General features: G+C 34.5%; 1 protein-coding gene across 2 annotated transcripts in view; it reads left to right on the forward strand.

The window, feature by feature from the left end:
• The window catches only part of LOC126971639 (stAR-related lipid transfer protein 13), a 344,608-nt gene that overhangs the window by 285,134 nt on the left and 39,676 nt on the right, over positions 1–19,798 (forward strand). For both annotated transcript variants that reach the window (XM_050818006.1, XM_050818015.1), the window contains one exon: positions 2,225–2,376. In XM_050818006.1, the coding sequence (XP_050673963.1) occupies positions 2,225–2,376 (152 nt within the window). The remainder of the gene's footprint in view (positions 1–2,224; positions 2,377–19,798) is intronic.

The raw sequence follows: 19,798 nt of genomic DNA on the forward strand, positions 1-19,798 counted from the left end.
TCTCTGGTCATTTATAAGTACGTTGGTTTGTACCTCCGCTGTGTTTGGTGTAATGAACCGTAAACTGTTTACACGCATCCAGATAAGTAATTTAGTAAAGTAAATCTGAACTAATGAACTTCACTAAAATTGGACCTGTCTTACGTACTTAACATAAAATAGACAAAATTCTATTCTAATTGTTTACTTGCACACTCAGTTTTTACTTGCAACTTATTACTAAATTCACTTTTTACATGCAATATGCCACTTAATTTTAAACTAAAATTTTGTTAACTACTTGACAACTGAATGCATGTAAATAAGGCTATAGGCAAAAAGTTACATTACAAACAGTACATTCTCAATTATTCTTAAAAAGTTGAAGATAGAAGAGATTGTAATTTATTTAAAGTTTAATCTACTAGATCTTTTAATTTAGGGTATTTGGATAACTATTAATACAGTTTACCCTGTTCTTAAAAATGAATGATGTAGGAATAGACAAGTCCAAGGTTGTCGTTAGAGGCAGCTAAAAGCACCTACAAGTGGAAGGCTTTTTGGCACAGGATGCCGGGTAGATGATGGGTACCACAACGGTTTTCTGCAGTAAAGCAGAAATGCGTCAGCATTATTGTGTTACTAGCTAGTGAAATTACTGGGCAAATGAGACTTTATATCTTATGTATCAAGGTGACGAGCCCAACTGTAGTACCTCAGAATTTATGGCGTTTTTAAGAATCCTTAGCGGCGCTGCATTATAATGGGCATGGCGTCTCAATTACCATCAGCTGAACTTCCTGCTCGTCTCGTCCCTTACTCTCATAAAAAAACAGAATTCCACCTCAAATAGAGATGTAGGATAGATTACAAACAAGTAAACATCCCATTATATAACTGAAATTCAATCTAAATTGCTTATTACTATGTCTATTAATTGAACTAAAGCTGGTTGAAATTATTGATTGAGTTTGTCGGTGAACCACAGGATTGATTAAAGGTTTCTTGTTCGTTTCTTTGTGTAATTGTAAATCCAATTTATTTACATAATTGAAATCGTAATAAATTTAGTTTTAATTTTGATATTTTTAAAGGAAATTCAGGTTAATGTTTTGCTGGCTAATTGATAAGTCTCTACATACATATTTTTTGGTAATTCTATGTATTTTTATATTTTGCGAGTATTCAAAGTTCTTATAGAACAGTTTGTTATTTTAAGTGATACCAACATTCATGGACGATGAGGGATTTGAACACGCGTCTCTGGATTCACGTCGTAGCGCTTATACCAACTAAGCCTTAAACCTTCGTTTTAGGACGCTTATAATAATTAAAGGTTATTGAAAATTTTTCATCCCAAAAACAAATCTTTTTTGTGGAGGTTATTTTACATGAGGTTATTATTTTATAGCACACAGCAGCGATGGATGCCTAAATATAAGTTCCTTTAAGTTAATATATTTTTTACAGCCAATGTACCATCTATTCAATATAATAATAATGAGGCACTTAGTATGTTGCCCCAAACTAAACAAGGCCTACAGCACAATACAGTAATAGAACAGTACATTAACTTTATACTACAGCGCCCGAATCGACGCACACACACATACACACGACTTACTAGGCCGCTAAGCAATCTTGGGAAGACAAATCTATTGAGTGTCACGCCGTACAACGCAGAGACTGGTCGCTGTCCGAGTCAAATTAACTGGAGCGCGTCGTCCACGTCGTAACGCTCTACCCAGAAGTAGGTATAAATTTCAAGGAGCGCGACCACTGAATTAAGTTAGGGACAAGACGAGCAGGACGTTCATCTGATGGTAATTGAAACGCCCTGCTCATTACAAAGCAGAGCCGCTTAGGATTCTTGAAAAACCCCAAAATGGCACTACAACTGCGCTCGTCATCTTGAGATACAAGATGTTATGTCTCATTTGCCCAGTAATTTCACTAGCTACGGCACCCTTCAGACCGAAACACGGTAATGCTTACACATTACTGCTTCACGGCAGAAATAGGTTGTTGTGTACCCATAATCTAGCCGGCATCCTGTGCAAAGGAGCCTCCCACTGGTAATACTGAGGCAGACAATGCTGCATAAGTTTGGTCATCCAACTAGTCGCGTCAGGTTTTCATAAAAAAAAACTCTGTACTCTCTCTATACTCTTTGTTTAAGAACCCAGTTTGCACCCAACTGGATTAAACGTATGTTTATTAATAATAGATGTTTCTCTTGTTTTAGATCTCCAGTTCCCAATCGACATATCAGGTGTTCAAAACGACCACCCGTTCCTTGATGCGGACTCTCTTCAGTCGCTGTTCAGACGTCTCACGGCGCTCAACAGATGTGCGAACATGAAGCTCGAACATCATCACCATCATCAGAAACGATCCGTGAGTCATTCATTTTATCATCATCATCATGGCTAGCTAACCCGGCGAACTTCGTTCCGCCTAACAGTCGATTCTTTAATTTTATAGTTATTTTTTATTATGATACGGCCATGTGGTGGCGTGAGCTCTCAATAATGCGCGGTACTGGACAGTATTTGTATATTGCAACATTACTTTATTTTTCTAAAATAAAATATTTTTCTAAGTTAAACGTAGCCTAAGTTACTCCTTATTACATCAGCAACCTTCCAATAAAAGTCTCCCAAAAATACATTTCGCGTATGCCAAAAATTGCTTTCTTTCCATTTCCCATAATTTTGCTTTTATATTATTTATTTTGTTTATACATAATTTTTTTCCTCACAAGTGTGTTGAAATAATGCATATGAAACTCGTGAGCAACTTTGATAACTTACAGCATAATATACTATTGTTTCTATTGCAGCTATATTACATATAGAAAAACATTTCATAGAAAGCTGTTAGGTACTAACGCGTAAAAGCCTATTTAGTCAGATGGTACCAGTACTGTAAAATATCTTAAAAGCCATAGTTATTGCTAAAGCTTATCAATAAAGTGAGTATTTACGAACATTATACATAAAATCCTCTAATAAGTGCAGTATTACTGTGCCTCGTTTACATTGGAGAAGTACTTGTGTTTAGTTTGAACTATGAACTAATTTTAAAAAGAAAAGCCTTGATTTATTGTATTCGTATTGATATAAGAATGCTAAAAAACCAATAAAAAAATGACCACTAAAAGGCAACCTTCTCAAGTCATAAAGGAAATTCCAAAAATTTTGTAACCGTTACTAAAGTTAAATTTCGGCTTTATGTAAACTTATTTTAGATTGTCAAAACACATAACTTGAAAAATGCCTCTTTTTTTGAAATAGGCTAAAAAAGATATCTGGAATAATTTTTACACCAAAATAATTCTCTATTCTGAAGTAAAATAAAGTGTTAATATATATTATGAAATAAGTACGAGATATACAAAGTATTATGGACCAAGTAAATATTGGATTTTAAAATTTGATTTATATGATACGTAATCTTATCAAACATCTCAAGACTGCGATTTTAGCACATTGACATCGATAGATTAAGTATTTGCCAAGTTTCGCAATGCAAGTAAAATCTAGCAAGTGTTTCGTTATAGTTATTTATGCAACTGTTGTGTAATAAGGGGTATTAAAACACAAATGTGGGTTTGAATTGTGAATTTGATAGTAGTACCACGTCATGAGTGTTTTAATACCTAATTATCAACAGTTGCATACAAGACTTTATCTACATCCATAAAATGAATCCTCTATGAAAGCTTCTGAAACAGTTAGCTTACTGCTAAAATAACAAAACTTTGTCCTAGTAACCTAACATCATCCAAAGGAGCGTTATTATATCGGATGAAATAATGTTGTACTGAATTTCATTACAATACTCGTTTGGATGGTGTAATGGTTATTAGGACATTGGATGTTTTAATGTTGGCAAAAAGCTAACTGTTTTAGAATATTTAATAGAGGATTTAAAGCATGGGTGTAGATACATTTTAGTGAGTTGTAAATCAACAATTATTTTAGTCGAGTTTATAAGTCATGTGCCTTTTCGTCACAGATTTCATGTGCAAATATTTATCGATTGGTAGTAATTAAATTAGTAAATGTAGCTATTTGTTCAGTTGGTCAGGAAAACGGATATAGGGATTAGAGAATAAAAAATGTGTTAATTTTAAGTGCTACTTGCGTGTATTTGTACGTAAGAAAAAGTTACAAAGCTCGAGGAGAGTGGGGCGGGGGAACAATCTTATACAAAAGACCAATAGCCGTTTAGAGTGGCGTATGACTTTTAGATTTTTTTTTCTTTATTGTTCACAATAAAGACGAATAATAGAGAAAATACATATAAAGTCAACCACAAGAAACATGTGAGGTTTATCCGTGGGGAAGAGATCGCTCTAAATTACTTACAATATTATATTGATCTAATTATATTAACACGCCTAATAATATACACATTAAAAATTGTCTGATTAATATGTAAGTTCAGAGTGCAATTCTAGATGTCGTTGCCAGTCATCAACATATTTAAATGGTTTAAATTATTTACAGAATTTTAATATGTTATGATATATATGATAAATGAATTACCATCCGATCTTTGTTGGGTGCTCACGGGGTACCAATCAATTTTGATTTAATTGATTGACAGGCAAAGACAAAGGAATAATGATATGATTGCAAAGTATATTTGCTGTTAAAATATGAAGCAATTTCATTAAAATATTTTGACAAGCCTGTTAGACGAAGGGTGACCTTACCTGTCAACAACAAAGAAGAGGCATATTCTACCACCAGGAAATAGAATATCCGATTTGTACGTTTTAACTTTTGATTTCAAAATTCACAGATAATGCCAATATTGGCATATTATTAATCATCAATTAGTTGTTTGCCCGCCACCGGACCGCACCATAGTATCACGCACTCAATTAGTCATCGTCACAACTATTAAAAATATTTTGAACTTATGATGTAGCGTGAAAGGCAAAGTTTATCTATCTTCCTTAAATAACAGAAAAGATAAAAGTGTTTATTTTGATATAATAATCAATTTAAAACTACCAAATGGCAGATGGCAAATTTGTTTCCTACTCACTTTACCCTTAACGTAATATTTTGGATAATTCACACTTTATCTTGATAAATTATGGCCTATGTGTTATTCTAATATTTAAGTTATAGTCTGGTAAAGTTCTTACAAACTTTCTCGTTTATAATATTAGTAGGATGATCAAACCATGCGTCTATCTATATATTTTCAAGTATCAAAGCAGAATCTACTTGCGTGTTTAGTTACTAATCAGTTAGTCAACGAAGCATGTACAATTAATGATAATATAAATTATCACATATAATAAAATGATCGCAATGAAAATGCAAACGTGATATCATTATACTTTCCATTTTATATTACACTTAATAATATTAACGAGCTTATTTATAGATCAAGCTTAGCGCTTATGTTAACGGTCTTTTTACTATTGACTCTACCGCATTTACAACTAATAACCTCTTACTCTACAAAATCTACATCTTTTTAAAATAAAAACGCGTGTCTCTGGTCGTCGCACAGAAGTGTTAACTTAAACTAATCAAAGTTGAACTATTTAATATTGAGATTGTTTTACTTGAGAAGGGCTTAGGTTATTACTTAAATTTTATGTATATTAATATGATAATGTAAGGAAAGGTTAGTAATAAAATATATTTCATTCTTAGTTACAATTCTTGAATATGTTCATTAGAATTTCGTGTATGTACATTATTAGTATCATTATTTAATCCTATAAAAATAACAATTGGTTAGAGTGAGAGAGGAGGAGCCTGCTTACCGCTGCCGTATGCGTGAGAGATAGGGAAGCAAGTCATTTTGGCGCCGTAACGCGTTACGTTACGAAGCGGCTTATCCTCCCATAAGAAGCTATCACTTTAGTATAACTTGACTATTTTCCTTTTAGACTGAAATATTGTATAAGGATACACAGACCTCGTGTGTTTTATAAGTTTGCCAAGGACAACTTATCTTGAAAATGGTTCCAAAAATCTTAGCTTTCTCGTTTCATACGGCCTGAAAGTATATAAATAAGGTATGAGTCTATTTTTATGACAATGAGGGACGAGATTAGCAGTACGTTCAGCTGATGGTAATTGATACGCCCTGCCCATTACAATGCAGTGCCGCTCAGGATTCTTGATAAACCCAAAAATTCGTGTATGTTAAGTCTAATTTGTCCAGAAATTTCACTAGCTACGGTGCCCTTCAGACCGAAACACACATTTCTGCTTCATGGTAGAAAATGGCATCCTGTGCAAAGAATCCTCTTACGACACCCTTGGGCCTGCAACTCCTGGGTCTCTATTATTTTTATAAATAACATAACAAATATATTCTTTATGTTAAATGTATACTAACGAGTACAAACGAGGCGAAGAATTTAACAATGTGTAATGGAATAATTTATTTCTTTGGATGTAAAGTATTTGAATGAATAACCTAAAACCCGACAAGGGAAATCCATTTTCACTGAAAGGCTTCTTGTATTGTTTTATATCAACTGAATTAAGGTAACGGAAATGTGTTTATTTTGTGATGTAATTTGAAGAGAGTTGTTTTTGAAACTTCAATATGTAAAATTATATGGGTAAGATTATTGAGTTCGTTCAGATTCTTCTTCTTGTATTATATAATGAAATACATAACATTAATACAAGATACAAGAATAGATTGTTGATTCCAAGATACCGATTACAAAAACTTAACGATTCTTTCATGGGAAACTCTGTGGGTTTCTATAACAAACTCCCATCAAAAGTGACAGAGCTATCAATCCATCAATTCAAATCTTGTATTAAAAAAACAATTAATTAAGGAAGCCTATTATAGAATAGATGATTTTATAAATGCCAAAGTACCTTAGGCAGATGTCGACCTTAGGTTCTTGTAAACTACACCGGTGGTAGGACTAGTTTTGTATAACATAGTGCAATTGTATAATTAAGAATACAACTTTATATTTTTGTATATTAGAATAATTTATTGTGTGGCGATTCAATGTAATCCTCGAGATTTTATTGAATAAAGATATTCTGATTCTAATGACTGTCGTCGATTTTTTTTTTATGGAATAGGAGGACAAACGAGCGTACGGGTCACCTGGTGTTAAATGATCACCGCCACCCACACTCTCCTGCAACACCAGAGGAATCACAAGAGCGTTGCCGGCCTTTAAGGAAGGTGTACGCGCTTGTCTTGAAGGTACCCATGTCGTATCGTCCCGGAAACACCGCACAAAGAAGCTCATTCCACAGCTTCGTGGTACGAGGAAGAAAGCTCCTTGAAAACCGCACTGTGGAGGACCGCCACACATCCAGATGGTGGGGATGATATCGTAACTTGTGGCGTGTCGTGCGAAGGTGAAATTCGGCGGCAGTAATCAGGTTGAATAGCTCTTTGGAACACTCCCTGTGATAAATGCGGTAGAAGACACACAATGAAGTGACGTCTCTACGCAACGCGAAGTGATCCAGCCGTTCACAGAGTACTGGGTCCCCGACAATTCAAGCTGCTCTGCGTTGCACGCGGTCAAATGGATCGAGCTGATACTGGGGTGCGCCAGACCAGAGATGAAAGCAATACTCCATGTGAGGCTGGACCTGCGCTTTGTAGAGCGCTAGAATGTGAGCCGGCTTGAAGTATTGCCGTGCTCTATTTATGACGCCTAGTTTCTTCGAAGCCAGTTTGGCTTTGCCCTCCAGATGGACACAGAACTGGCAATCGCTCGAGATTTCGAGACCCAATATTCCGATACTAGGCGAGGCTTTAAGGGAAGTGTTTTCGAAGAGCGGTGATACGGCAAATGGGGTTTTTTGACTTGACTTGCAGGGCATTCTGTATATTAAGACCGGTTTTTTCTCCATTTGGCTGAAAGGGTCGCTGATCAACACCGCAGTTTTCTGCCATCGATCTTTACCAGTACAGTCATTTCCTCCAGAATATCTGGTTGGTCTGGAAATGTTATTAAAATAGCTTTGTATCCAGTGATGACAGATGGTGGTATTTCAGTTCCAGACCTTGAGTTGATTGTATTTTTAGCAGTAAATGTTACTATGAAACTTGATACCTGCAAAATGAATAAAATTCATTGTTTTTCATATCACATAATTTTATTAACGAGATGCTCGAAATGACAATTTTTCTTTTTCAATACAACATTAAACTCTTTCAAGTAACGATTTTACTATTGCGTTTTGTATCTTCAGATGACAAATGTATGTTACAATTGTCTCAATGGCTGCTCATAAGTCACTCAATGGTGTCGTAGCTTGTTTTAGACACTTCATCCTTAACATATCTCCACGAGAATTAGTAATCTAGTGGAGTTAAATCCGGTGACACCGCGGGTCCTTTAATAGGACCGCTTGTACCAATCAATTTGTGGAGAGCTATCATTAAAACAGTGTCGAGCTCTGACTATTTTGAGCCGGTGGGATATATACTCTTTCTTTTTCTTCTGCTGACACTTCGGCTAAGATGTCTGAGACAGCAAACTACTTGAATCTTTGAAACTCCATCATAAGTTTAAAAACATTAGAAGCTTATTATTAAGTATGGCCGACCTAGCTGTTAAATGAGAACCTTTTTTTTTATTTTATGGAATAGGAGGACAAACGAGCGTATGGGTCACCTGGTGTTAAGTGATCACCGCCGCCCACATTCTCTTGCAACACCAAAGGAATCACAAGAGCATTGCCGGCCTTTAAGGAAGGTGTACGCGCTTTTTTTGAAGGTACCCATGTCGTATCATCCCGGACACACCGCACAAGGAAGCTCATTCCACAGCGTTGTAGTACGAGGATGAAAGCTCCTTGAAAACTGTGGAGGATCCCCACAAATACAGCCTAACATCCAACCTAACGTAAGGGATTTTATTGACTCCAATAGTACTGATTTTGGCGGTTGTTCATTCCGTTGTTGGTAAATTGTGTTACATCAGAAAGTATCCGTACTTTAAAAAAATGTGTATCTAGTTCTATCAATTCTTGCATTGCGAACAATAACCAGTTTTATATAAGTAACTTTAACCTGTACTTTCCTTTGAAATTCAAATTGGTCGTTGCGAAATATTGTCATTTTTATTATTTTCTTATGCGATTACAGCTAATCCAGAAACATTGCGTACAATAAACAATTTTGTATAAGTAACTTTAACCTGTATATATTTTAAAATCTATTATAGCCGTTGCGCAAAACTGTCATTTTTTTATTTGTTTTTGCGATTTCAGCCACTCCAAAAATATTGCGAATAATAACCAATGTTTTAAAAGTAACTAATCTGTATATTCTTTGAAATTCAAATTGGCCGTAGCGAAAAGTTGTCATGTTATTATTTTTTTATGCAATTTCAGCTCCAGAAACATTGCGAATAAAAACCGAATGAGAGAAAGATCTAAAATTACAAAAACTCAAAAAGAAGAGAACACTATCAGTCAATTTTGCTTAAAACAGATCTTCATACTACCTTCGATGCAAAAAATTAGCATAACTTCTTTTCGACAAATATAACTTTTATATCAAATTTTCCATATAAAAAACCCTTTGTAGGACATGAAATGAATCGCATAAAACCATTTTCAATTTTTTTGTTTGTTCCTATGTTTTCGCTAATTTAAGAAATGTCTAAGATCATAATTATTCCTGTGCAGTTCTTGGGACATTTGTTTTGATTAAAATAGTTCACAAAAAATACTTTGGAGTTTTTTTTTTTTATGGAATAGGAGGATAAACGAGCGTACGGGTCACCTGTTGTTAAGTGATCACCGCCGCCCACAATCTCTTGCAACACCAGAGGAATCACAAGAGCGTTGCCGGCCTTTAAGGAAGTTGTACGCGCTTATTTTGAAGGTACCCATGTCGTATCGTCCCGGAAACACCGCTCACACCTCAAGGAAGCTCATTCCACAGCTTTGTAGTACGTGGAAGAAAGCTCCTTGAAAACCGCACTGTGGAGGACCGCCACACATCCAGATGGTGAGGATGATATCCTAAAATGCCGAAAAAGCACGTAATTGACGTCAAAAAGTATTCTTAAGGAATCAATTTTAAGAATAAACTTTAGATCATCAATCAATAATTAAATTAATATAATTTTTAACAATGATATGATTAAAATAATAATTTAACTTATTCATAATACTTAAAGTATAAATCAAATCAAATAAGGTTTTAAGATAAGGATGAACGAATACCGTTTACATTGCTAACAATCAACAATGTTTTAGTTTTTTTTGTTTTTGTAAAATTGCTCATACCCGTTCTTTGATAAACTTGTTAAAAGAAAGTGTGAAGTAATTTTGTTTATACAAACAGCTTTCAAAGGGCTGGCCAGTAGCTAACAACATTTGGTAATTATTATTTATAATGAAGACTAAAACTTTGTAAAATACATTTTGAAGTGATTTAGCCACGGATGAAAGTAGGTTGATCCACGTAAAGATAGCCGTTAGTACAAATAGCCAGTTGGGAAGTAAAGTCTCCGAATGGCGACCATGTCTTAAATGGTCGTGGAGGGCCTATGACCTGGTCAAGATCGCCGGAATAGGTTGGTTGGGCAACGCAGGACCGTTTCTCTTGAAGTCCTTTATCCAGCTATCTTCTGAGGTCTTTCGGCTGAAATTATGATGATGATAAAAGATTGTATATTTATTAGTTTGTTAGTTATAGGAAATCTCCGAAACTAATTTAACAGAATTCTGAAAATTCCTTCTATATATGCGGCTAACGACACTTATGTAATAATAATAAATTTTATTCAGATAAGAATTACTTTTTTGAATTATTTTAGAGCTAGTAAAACGGAGAGAATTACGCTATTTGACTGTTTTATAGGCCTAGGTTAAACGGTTGCATTAAAATTATTATAATGTATTTTTTTAAATCTAATATTGATATACAAATAAGTTTGCGATACCTTTAATATAGCTATTTAATATACCTAGAATATTTAACAATATATGTAGAATAATTATGTTTGTATTTTATAATTCCTAAGAAAAGATTTCCCCTTTACCTTTTAACTTTAAATATATAAATATATTGCATGCCTTGCATGTCGAGCACTTTTTTAAGGTTGGCAACCCCTGGCCTATCACGTTTGAATGTCAGGTGGATCATTACTCAGGCCATAATCACAAGAGGCGATGAAACACCATTTGCATAATAATTTAACCATTACGATTTAGGATGAGACGGCCATTTTATGAATTATTTTCTTTCGTAACAATAGGTTTTTGTCGGCTTGTTAGCCTTTGGTACAAGATAATGTTTATTCATCTGCACTGCAAGTAGTATACTAGTTAAGTACCCCAACTTTTCCTTGGTAAAATTTTTAAAGACAAAAGTTCAAACAAAATTTATTATGCGGACGCGAACCCGCGACCTTTCGGAGATCCGTCCGAGCGCTCTTACCAACTGAGCCAACCGTTCGAGTGACGCATGGTTAGTAAATCTTTGTATGTCTTGTTCCACTCTCAGTTTGTGGCTCCATCTACCGGATATTACAATTGATAACCTGCTCAACCCCAATAATTACATATTACTATATTGAATTGATATGTCGCTCTTTCAAATCTAAATAATTTGTTAGTTCATACATATTTCTGGGATTATTTAAATAAATTAGATTTATAGAATTATTGTATAGCTAGAGAGCATGGGGATATTTTATATCGAAGTGTGTAAAAATATATATCAAATAGTTATACCGGTATTGCATTAAGATAAAAATTTACCACACCAATTTATAGCCAAGTCTCGTCCAAAAAGAGCCAGCATAATATATATCTCAACTTTGAAACCCTATTTCCATTGAAGGTTAAGAAAATTACCCAGTGTTTACCATTTTCCATTACAGCAAGATGCTGTGCGCTTAGATAATTTGTACCTCCAGATAGAGGCTTTTGATGCTAGACAACCGATAAAAACAGGCCAGGTTTATTACTTGAGTGTGCGTAATAACCTAAGTCTTACACTCACTATTTGTGTGTCACTTTGTGTTAGTGTACGTTGCTTTTCTCAAAATAGAGGTAATCTGTTAACCTCAATTTTTTCCGATGTTTCTACAGCTGTCACAGTCTATCTAGACGTATAAATGATCTAAGAAGATGCGTATAGATGATCTGACAGCCCGAAAATGCATGACCACCTTTGATTTGTCAATATATGCGTTAGCTAATACTTTAAAGAAATGACATCAAAATTATAAAGGAATCAATTTTCAGAAAATAAATGCCTTTTATGCCTTTTTATACATTGTAAAAATTCAATTTCAAAGGAGCTAATGGCATGCGTGGATGTGGCAAGTAGTGGCTGTCTGCTTACGACTTGTCAACCAAAATCGGTTACATTAATAATAGATATACACATATACACTCACACCTTGTTCCCGTCAGAGTAGGCAGAGACAACAGAACGCCACTTGCTTCTATCCTTACAAACCTCACGCACTTCCTCTCATTCATTATGATACTATATACTTACCTTTTCTACCTTGCTCTATCTAGATGTACATATTCTTCTGTCTTGCACGCTTTGTTCGTCTATTCGCTAGTATGCTGTAAATCTATGGTCACCGACGAAAGAGTTTTATATAAAAAAAATTTCATCATTCTAAACCATTATGTGGGAGATGTACCACAATTTAGCGACGTCATGTAAAAGTAGGCAACCATAGAGTATTTGTTATCCAATTTTTTATGACAATAAGGACTAGATGAGCAGGACATACAGCTGATGGTCATTGACACGCCCTGCCCATTAATTATAATACTGCTCTGGATTCTTAAAAAACCCGAAAGTTCTAAGCGAAACTACAATTGCGCTCATCGCCTTGAGAAATGTCAAGTCTCATTAATTTTACAAGCTACGGCGCCCTTCAGATCGAAACTCAATAATGCTTACACATTTCTGCTTCACGTCAAAAAAATCCACCGTTGTGGTACACATAATTTAGCCGGCATCCCGTGCAAAGCCTCCCACTGGTATCTTAAGTTTGAGTTCAGTTCGGTTGACTTCGATGCACGAAACTTCAAAAAAACAACAATATCGACGCGTTCAACAATCAAGGTGTTTCTTCAAAGTAATCAATCATGCCTTCGGGTGATTATTCGTAACGAGTCATTGATCCCTCGAACAGGATTCAAAGTTGAATATACTAATTTCGCAATTGCGTACCTTAGCAAATTATTTCACGATTTACGCAGAGTCATTCATAGGGAGTACATTCGACGACATTTTATACGAAAACTATTTTAGCCGCGTTGGTTTTGGTAGGGGAAAGTATTAAGTCACCGACATGCTCATGACTAGCGCACGCGATACATAAATAATAAATAAAATATATTATATAGTTAGACACTTTTTGGATAGGCGAAATATCGTGAGCTCGCGTCACCGAAATGCTTAAAGCAGTATACCTGTAGTTATACAGCTGACGTATTGTACAACATTAGTGCTGTGTGTCTTATATCTGAAATTAAATGGATTTACTAAAAAGTTCAATGTGTGAAGAATGTGCATTGTTGGCATAGTGGTTTTGTTATATTATTGAGAAATAAGTATTAAAAATAAATTGAAATTAATTATTTGTTTTTAACTTAATGTGATTTCAAATTTAAATATAAAAATTTGTAAGTTTTCATTTCTGCTCTCTACAAGTGCTAACTTTTTTTATTGTTTTCTAGCTGATATCCCGCGACTTCGACCGCGTTTAAGCAAGGGTCCTTCGAAGGATATGGATATTTTTTTTTGAAAATATAATAAAGCCTGTTATTATATTTATGAAAACTATAACTCTTCTGTACGTTAAATTATATGTTCATAAATTATAATATAGTATATAAAATTCCTTGCGATGCTCGGAGTTACCCTGCGAGATCGAATCAGAAATTAGGAGATCCATAGGAGAACCAAAGTCACCAACATAGCACAAATGGGCACGGCACATAGTTCGAAAGCCCTGGAATGGCGACCACGTACCGGAAGATGCAGTGTTAGTAGCCCCCACAAGATGGACCGACGATCTGGTCAAGATCGCCGGAATACGTTGGATGAGGTTAGCACAGGTCCGATCATCGTGGAGATATTTCGGGAAGGATTTTGTCCAGCAGTGAGCGACTTCCATAAAACTCAGAATAAGCTGATATAAAGTAACAAAAGACTCGTGATAAGATCATAAATCAAACATTATTATCAACAAATACTTTTGAGAAACATTTAAATCAATTAAATTTATTAAAGGCACTTTCTCACGTGACTGTACTTGAATCAGTATCATTGTATCTGGCTTGTCATTGCTACAAATTGCCTGGATACGATTATTAAACAGCTCATGGGCTTAGCTCGCTAACAAGCTACTGACAAGGGAATAAAGCGTCTATTCTTATAAAATATAATAAAAGAGAAATCAATTCAAACCATGACAAGAATAAGTCCATTGTACTTTGGCTACGTTGAATAGCTAGTTAAAGTTCAAAAACTAATTGGAAACAAAAACTATTTTAGCATAATGGGTAAGAAAAAGATTGAGTACTTTAGTAAAAAATGTCGGTGACGTTATGAGTAGAAACGTTGCAGTCATTTCATAAAAATTATAACACGCAACTTATGGCACTTAGATTAGTGATTCGTCACCGCTGCGCTCCAACTAGATACAGTACAACCTAAGAATAATATCTTTTTATTACAGCAACTATTAGATGCTTGTGTGCGTGGAATTTTGACACTCAATGGCACCATTCAAATTGTCTAACATACGCTTCGTGTTATTCAACATTGAATTGAATAAAATACAAAATACTTACTGATGATTTGTGTTCCAGTGTGTTTCTTATTTCTTGTAGTATTATTTTTACAAAGTTTTACTACACAACCCGGCATTTTAGTTTCAATTATTTGCAAAGTTTAACAGAACATGTGGCACGTCAACGTCACACGTTGTTCGGGATTGACTCGAGTACGCCCTCTTGGGCGTAGTATTAGTTGCCGCACTTGGTGACTACGGCTGCGGTATCATGCCTAATCTAATCCTTAATCTTAGTTATGACAGCGGGCCGAGTACTTTGACATTTACATTCATACAAAAATAAAATCTGAAAACAACATTTTATGAACGACGCGGGACTCGAACCCACGACCTCTCGCGTTCCGTGCGAGTGCTCTTCCAACTGAGCTCAGATTCAATCTTAAGAATATACTTTACAGTTGATAACACTAATCTGAGAGTTGAACAAAGCATGCAAGATTATATGAAGATACGTTACTCAAACAGTTAGCTCGGTTGGGAGAGCACTCGCACGGAACGCGAGAGGTCGTGGGTTCAGTCCCGCGCCGTTCATAAAATTTTGTTTTCAAATTTTATTTGTGTATTAATCATAGAAGTGAGGGCTATCACTTTAAAAACATAACAAATTATTCTCATTTATTCAATGTTGATATATAAGTTGCCAGTAATCACTGTGATGATACATCATCAATAGTTAAATTATCGATATTATCGATATCGATATCGATGAACGTAGTTGTGTTAACACATAGTGTAATCATTTTAGTCACTCCTTCACCTGCTTACTGGTGTCACACATGTATAAATAGACACTATATCATATAAATGTCATGGACTGAATTATTTATTTTGCGAATATATAGGAAGGTACTTTAAGTTAAAAAAAATCTAAGTTAGGATAAGTAATCACCATAAATTGGGAATCCAGTGTGTGACTCTTTTGCACAGGATGCCGGTTAGATTATCGGTACCACAACGGCGCCAATTTCTGCCGTCTAGCAGTAATGTGTAAGCATTACTGTGTTTCGGTCTGAAGGGCGCCGTAGCTAATGAAATCAGTGGGCAAATGAGACTCTTATATCTCAATGTCACGAACGCAGTTGTTGTGCCGCTCAGAATTTTTGGGTTTTTCAATGATCTTGAGCGGCGCTGCATTGTTATGGGCAGGGCGTATCAATTACCATCAGCTGAACGTCCTGCTCATCTCGTCCATTATATTCACAAAAAATATTAGTAGTTTTTGTACTATAGTAATAGTTCGAACTGGATTTTGGATAGAGTTAGCAAGAATAATAGGACCTCCTCCTACTCACTCCTAAACAGAGTTATGTTTAAACGTTTTAGTTGCAAATGTAGCCTTAATTTGCACAGTGAGTGGTGTACAAAAGCGATTGAGTACAGTGGCTCTCAATAAAGCCTTCTGGGAAATCAGTGGGAGGCTAATGAAATCTCCGAAGGACGGTGCGATTAAGAGCAAAATTGTTAGGAAAAAATGTAACATGTTCGTTGAAAGTATTGATCGATAAAATTTAACTATGGAGGGTGATTTAAATAAAATAATTATACAAATTTTACAGTTTGTAAGTTACGTATTCACACGAAATATTTTACTATTTTTTTTAATTCTTGATAATGTTCTATATGTTCATAAGTACATTGAGGATTTTGCTAGAAACAGTGACAATCATAATGTTAACACGAGGAACAAACATAAACATGTTATGCCTACCACTCGGCTTTGTCGAGTAATTAGTCTTTTGTGGGGCAATGTATTTGCTTTTACAACAAGATCCCAGAAAATGTTCAAAACAAAAGTATTAAGTACGGTATTCAAAAGAATTGTTAAGAAACGTTTGTGTGGTAAAGGTTATTATAACATATTGAATGACTTTCTTTATGATATCAGATTGGGAATAGTTCGACCGCCCTCAGGCTATGAAATAATAACTTTTATTGTACGATTTTACATTGTAACCACATTTTTATAAATAAATAAGAAGCCTGAGTTTGCCTGCTGAGTTTGTTGCGCCCGTTCTTCTCAGGTCTGAGGCATAATTTTATCGAATGAGTGATAGTTTTTGACTTTCAAATATTTGCATATGAATTTAAAATATTATTTGTACAATCTAGAAAACATATATGTTTTAAATGCCACAATTTTTTCTAGTTATAAGTTAATTGTTATAAAGAATATACATAAATGTTTAATTCATGTTAATCAAATGTTATTCAAAACAAATACAAAATATCTTTGTGCATCTTGTTCGTAGATTATTAAAACAAATTTCTATTGAATCTTTCACAAATGGTTCCAGAATCGTAAACCTCAATTTATTAGTATTTACACAAATATATATTGCGGAAACTCAAACTGATTCGTCGGATAAATAGTACGGTTATCAAATCGAATTACTGACAACTGGTATTTCGTATGGTATATCGAACCAGGCTTAGCAAGAATCCACGCAGTGAAATAAATTCAATTACTTAACCCACTTGGTACCATGTTACTCAAAACAATCAACCTTGAGCCAAATCAGAGCATCTTAATTTGTATCTATAACTAATCAATTTTAGCCGTTTTCATTCAGCTTTGATCCTTGCGTTTATACGTTGGTAATAAGATTACTGGTAACAAGCTTATTCAGAACCAATCAGCGTGGGTAGGTAAATCAATTTCTACCTATATTGGATTTACGTCCAAGGTTTGAGCTCTTGAGCAACAATACATTGAGCACGTCAATATACAATATTAGGTTGTTAAATTCAAATAAGGACCTTCAGGTATGTTATAACCTTGGGTCGACATTAACGAAGATTAAATTGAATAAAGATTGAATAAAGATCTGAAAAAAGTAAAGCTTTTATATCATGATACCCTTTCTAGTTTTGTTTAGTGACATTAACTATTTCAATTAAATTTGTAACCAATATTTATGCGCGAGTCAAACCCGCGCCTCTATGGTTCCGTCCAAGCGCTTTTACCAACTGAACCAACCGTTCGAGTAACGCATGGATCGATATCTTGGTATGTCTTGTGCAACTCTCAGATTGTGGCTCCGTCAGGATCTACTTTACAGTGTATAACCTGCCCAACTCCAATAATTGTTTCTGTAGCTGTTGTATCTTAAATCGTTATACATTATTTTATATATATAAATTAACTGTACGTAACTGTCTGTACGTCCATTATAGAATTGTAAACTATGCATTTGATTGTGTGATAATTTTCAGCAGTATGTTGTGCATGAGCCCACGAAAGTTTCTGGGTATATTTTTTAAATGAACAAAATCAATAAAATTGCTCAAAATAAATTGAATTATTATGTAATGTCTCCCCTTTAAATTTATTTTAGTTAGTGCCGTAGAAACCCGCGCAGGGTTCAGCTAGTAAGCTATCAAATTATTGGAAAATAACTCGTCCAACGTAATTTTGGTCATAAATTTTTGTAACGAATTTGTAATACCACAAAGTGAGGATGGATACTTATCTATTAACAGAGATACAGCTCATACTACGAATGAAACTACCGTAATGCCCATCACAACAGCGACAGTGGTGAACAGTAATATAATTCAATTTGTATTAACGTAAAAAACTTTTCTATGAATGAACACCACGTCTTTGGAACATATTGTTTAACCTGGAGATGAATAAAACAAAAAAAAATATTGTAATCTACTTTTTCCATTGTGTAACGGCCATTTTTTATTTGCTAGAAATAATATGAGAATAAAATCAAAAGCATTGTTGGTATTTTATGTTTTGTCTAATTGGCTTTGCTTATTTCAAAATACATTCAGAACAGCTTCAGACAGGTATCGTATAAATTCACAATACGATACACAGACTCTATTCACATGCCATGAAATCCAAGTAATCTTGGAGGAAAATTGTTTTACACAATGCAGCTCGAGACGACGAAGCTATTGCGATATTTCAATGAATACCCACCACTATAAGTTGAGCTCTCGTATTATTAATACTTGGTTTTATTCTTACTTAGGATTAGTGCTATTTATTTATTACATTTTATGGTTTTATTTATTACTAATGGCGTAATATTAAGTAAATCCTCCAATTGTTATTATATAGATGTGCTTCGCTTCTGGAAGCTGTGTATTAAAATTTAAATCCGAAATTATAAATAATTATTAATGCAACCTTTCAATTTGAAATTCAGTAATGTTTGGATTATATGGAAATGACGGATTAAAATTTCGAATTTATATATTGTTGAGGTGGAAACTTCTTTAGCGGCGTTGAGCACTTTTCTTCGGATGGGTATTAAATGATAAACTCGCGTCAGGACACGTGGCCTGATCGAAATTTCATAAGGCAGTCGTTGAAATTATGGATGAAAAATTTATACATCTAACTAATTATAGTTCGGCTATTTCAACTTAATTATCATACGGTTATTGGACCAGTGGTTGAATCGTTTTGATTGCGAAGCCGAAATATCGCGAGGTCGAGGGGATCGAATCTCAGCCGTGAAATTACAGTTTATTTATTTGGTTTTATGCTTTGACATTAGCGAAGACTCTCCCTAAGGCGATAGTTATACTTGTATTTCTTTGTTTAAATTTTTTATTTTATTTGTTATATTTTACTTCAGCTACCATAAACCTATTGTATCAGTTTCGAGATTGGCTGTGATGATGCTGATAATGAAGATGGTGAAAGAGTTGTTGAAAATATGGATGAAAGTTGATTTTTTTGAGCGATAAACTTTTTAATCTTAAATTGTTAAATTTTTATGAAATATAAATTGTCAATTTTGTGTATGATAGCGCATCGCAATATTTACTTTTATACTGATAAATAAAGCAATTCATCCGAAATTAATCCTTTACCATTCAATTCATTCACCTATTCAAGAATGCACAACGTTAATGTTCAAGTTTTCACTTCTGCCGGCATTCCCGGAGTGCAACCAGTATTTTTTTTTTACTTATATCACTCTGCGAAATCATTTATTAACATTTGCAGGTTCTCCTATCTAAACAATTTGT

The sequence above is a fragment of the Leptidea sinapis genome, chromosome 2 (assembly GCF_905404315.1).
Source record: "Leptidea sinapis chromosome 2, ilLepSina1.1, whole genome shotgun sequence".
In the NCBI taxonomy this organism is placed as follows: Eukaryota; Metazoa; Arthropoda; class Insecta; order Lepidoptera; family Pieridae; genus Leptidea; species Leptidea sinapis.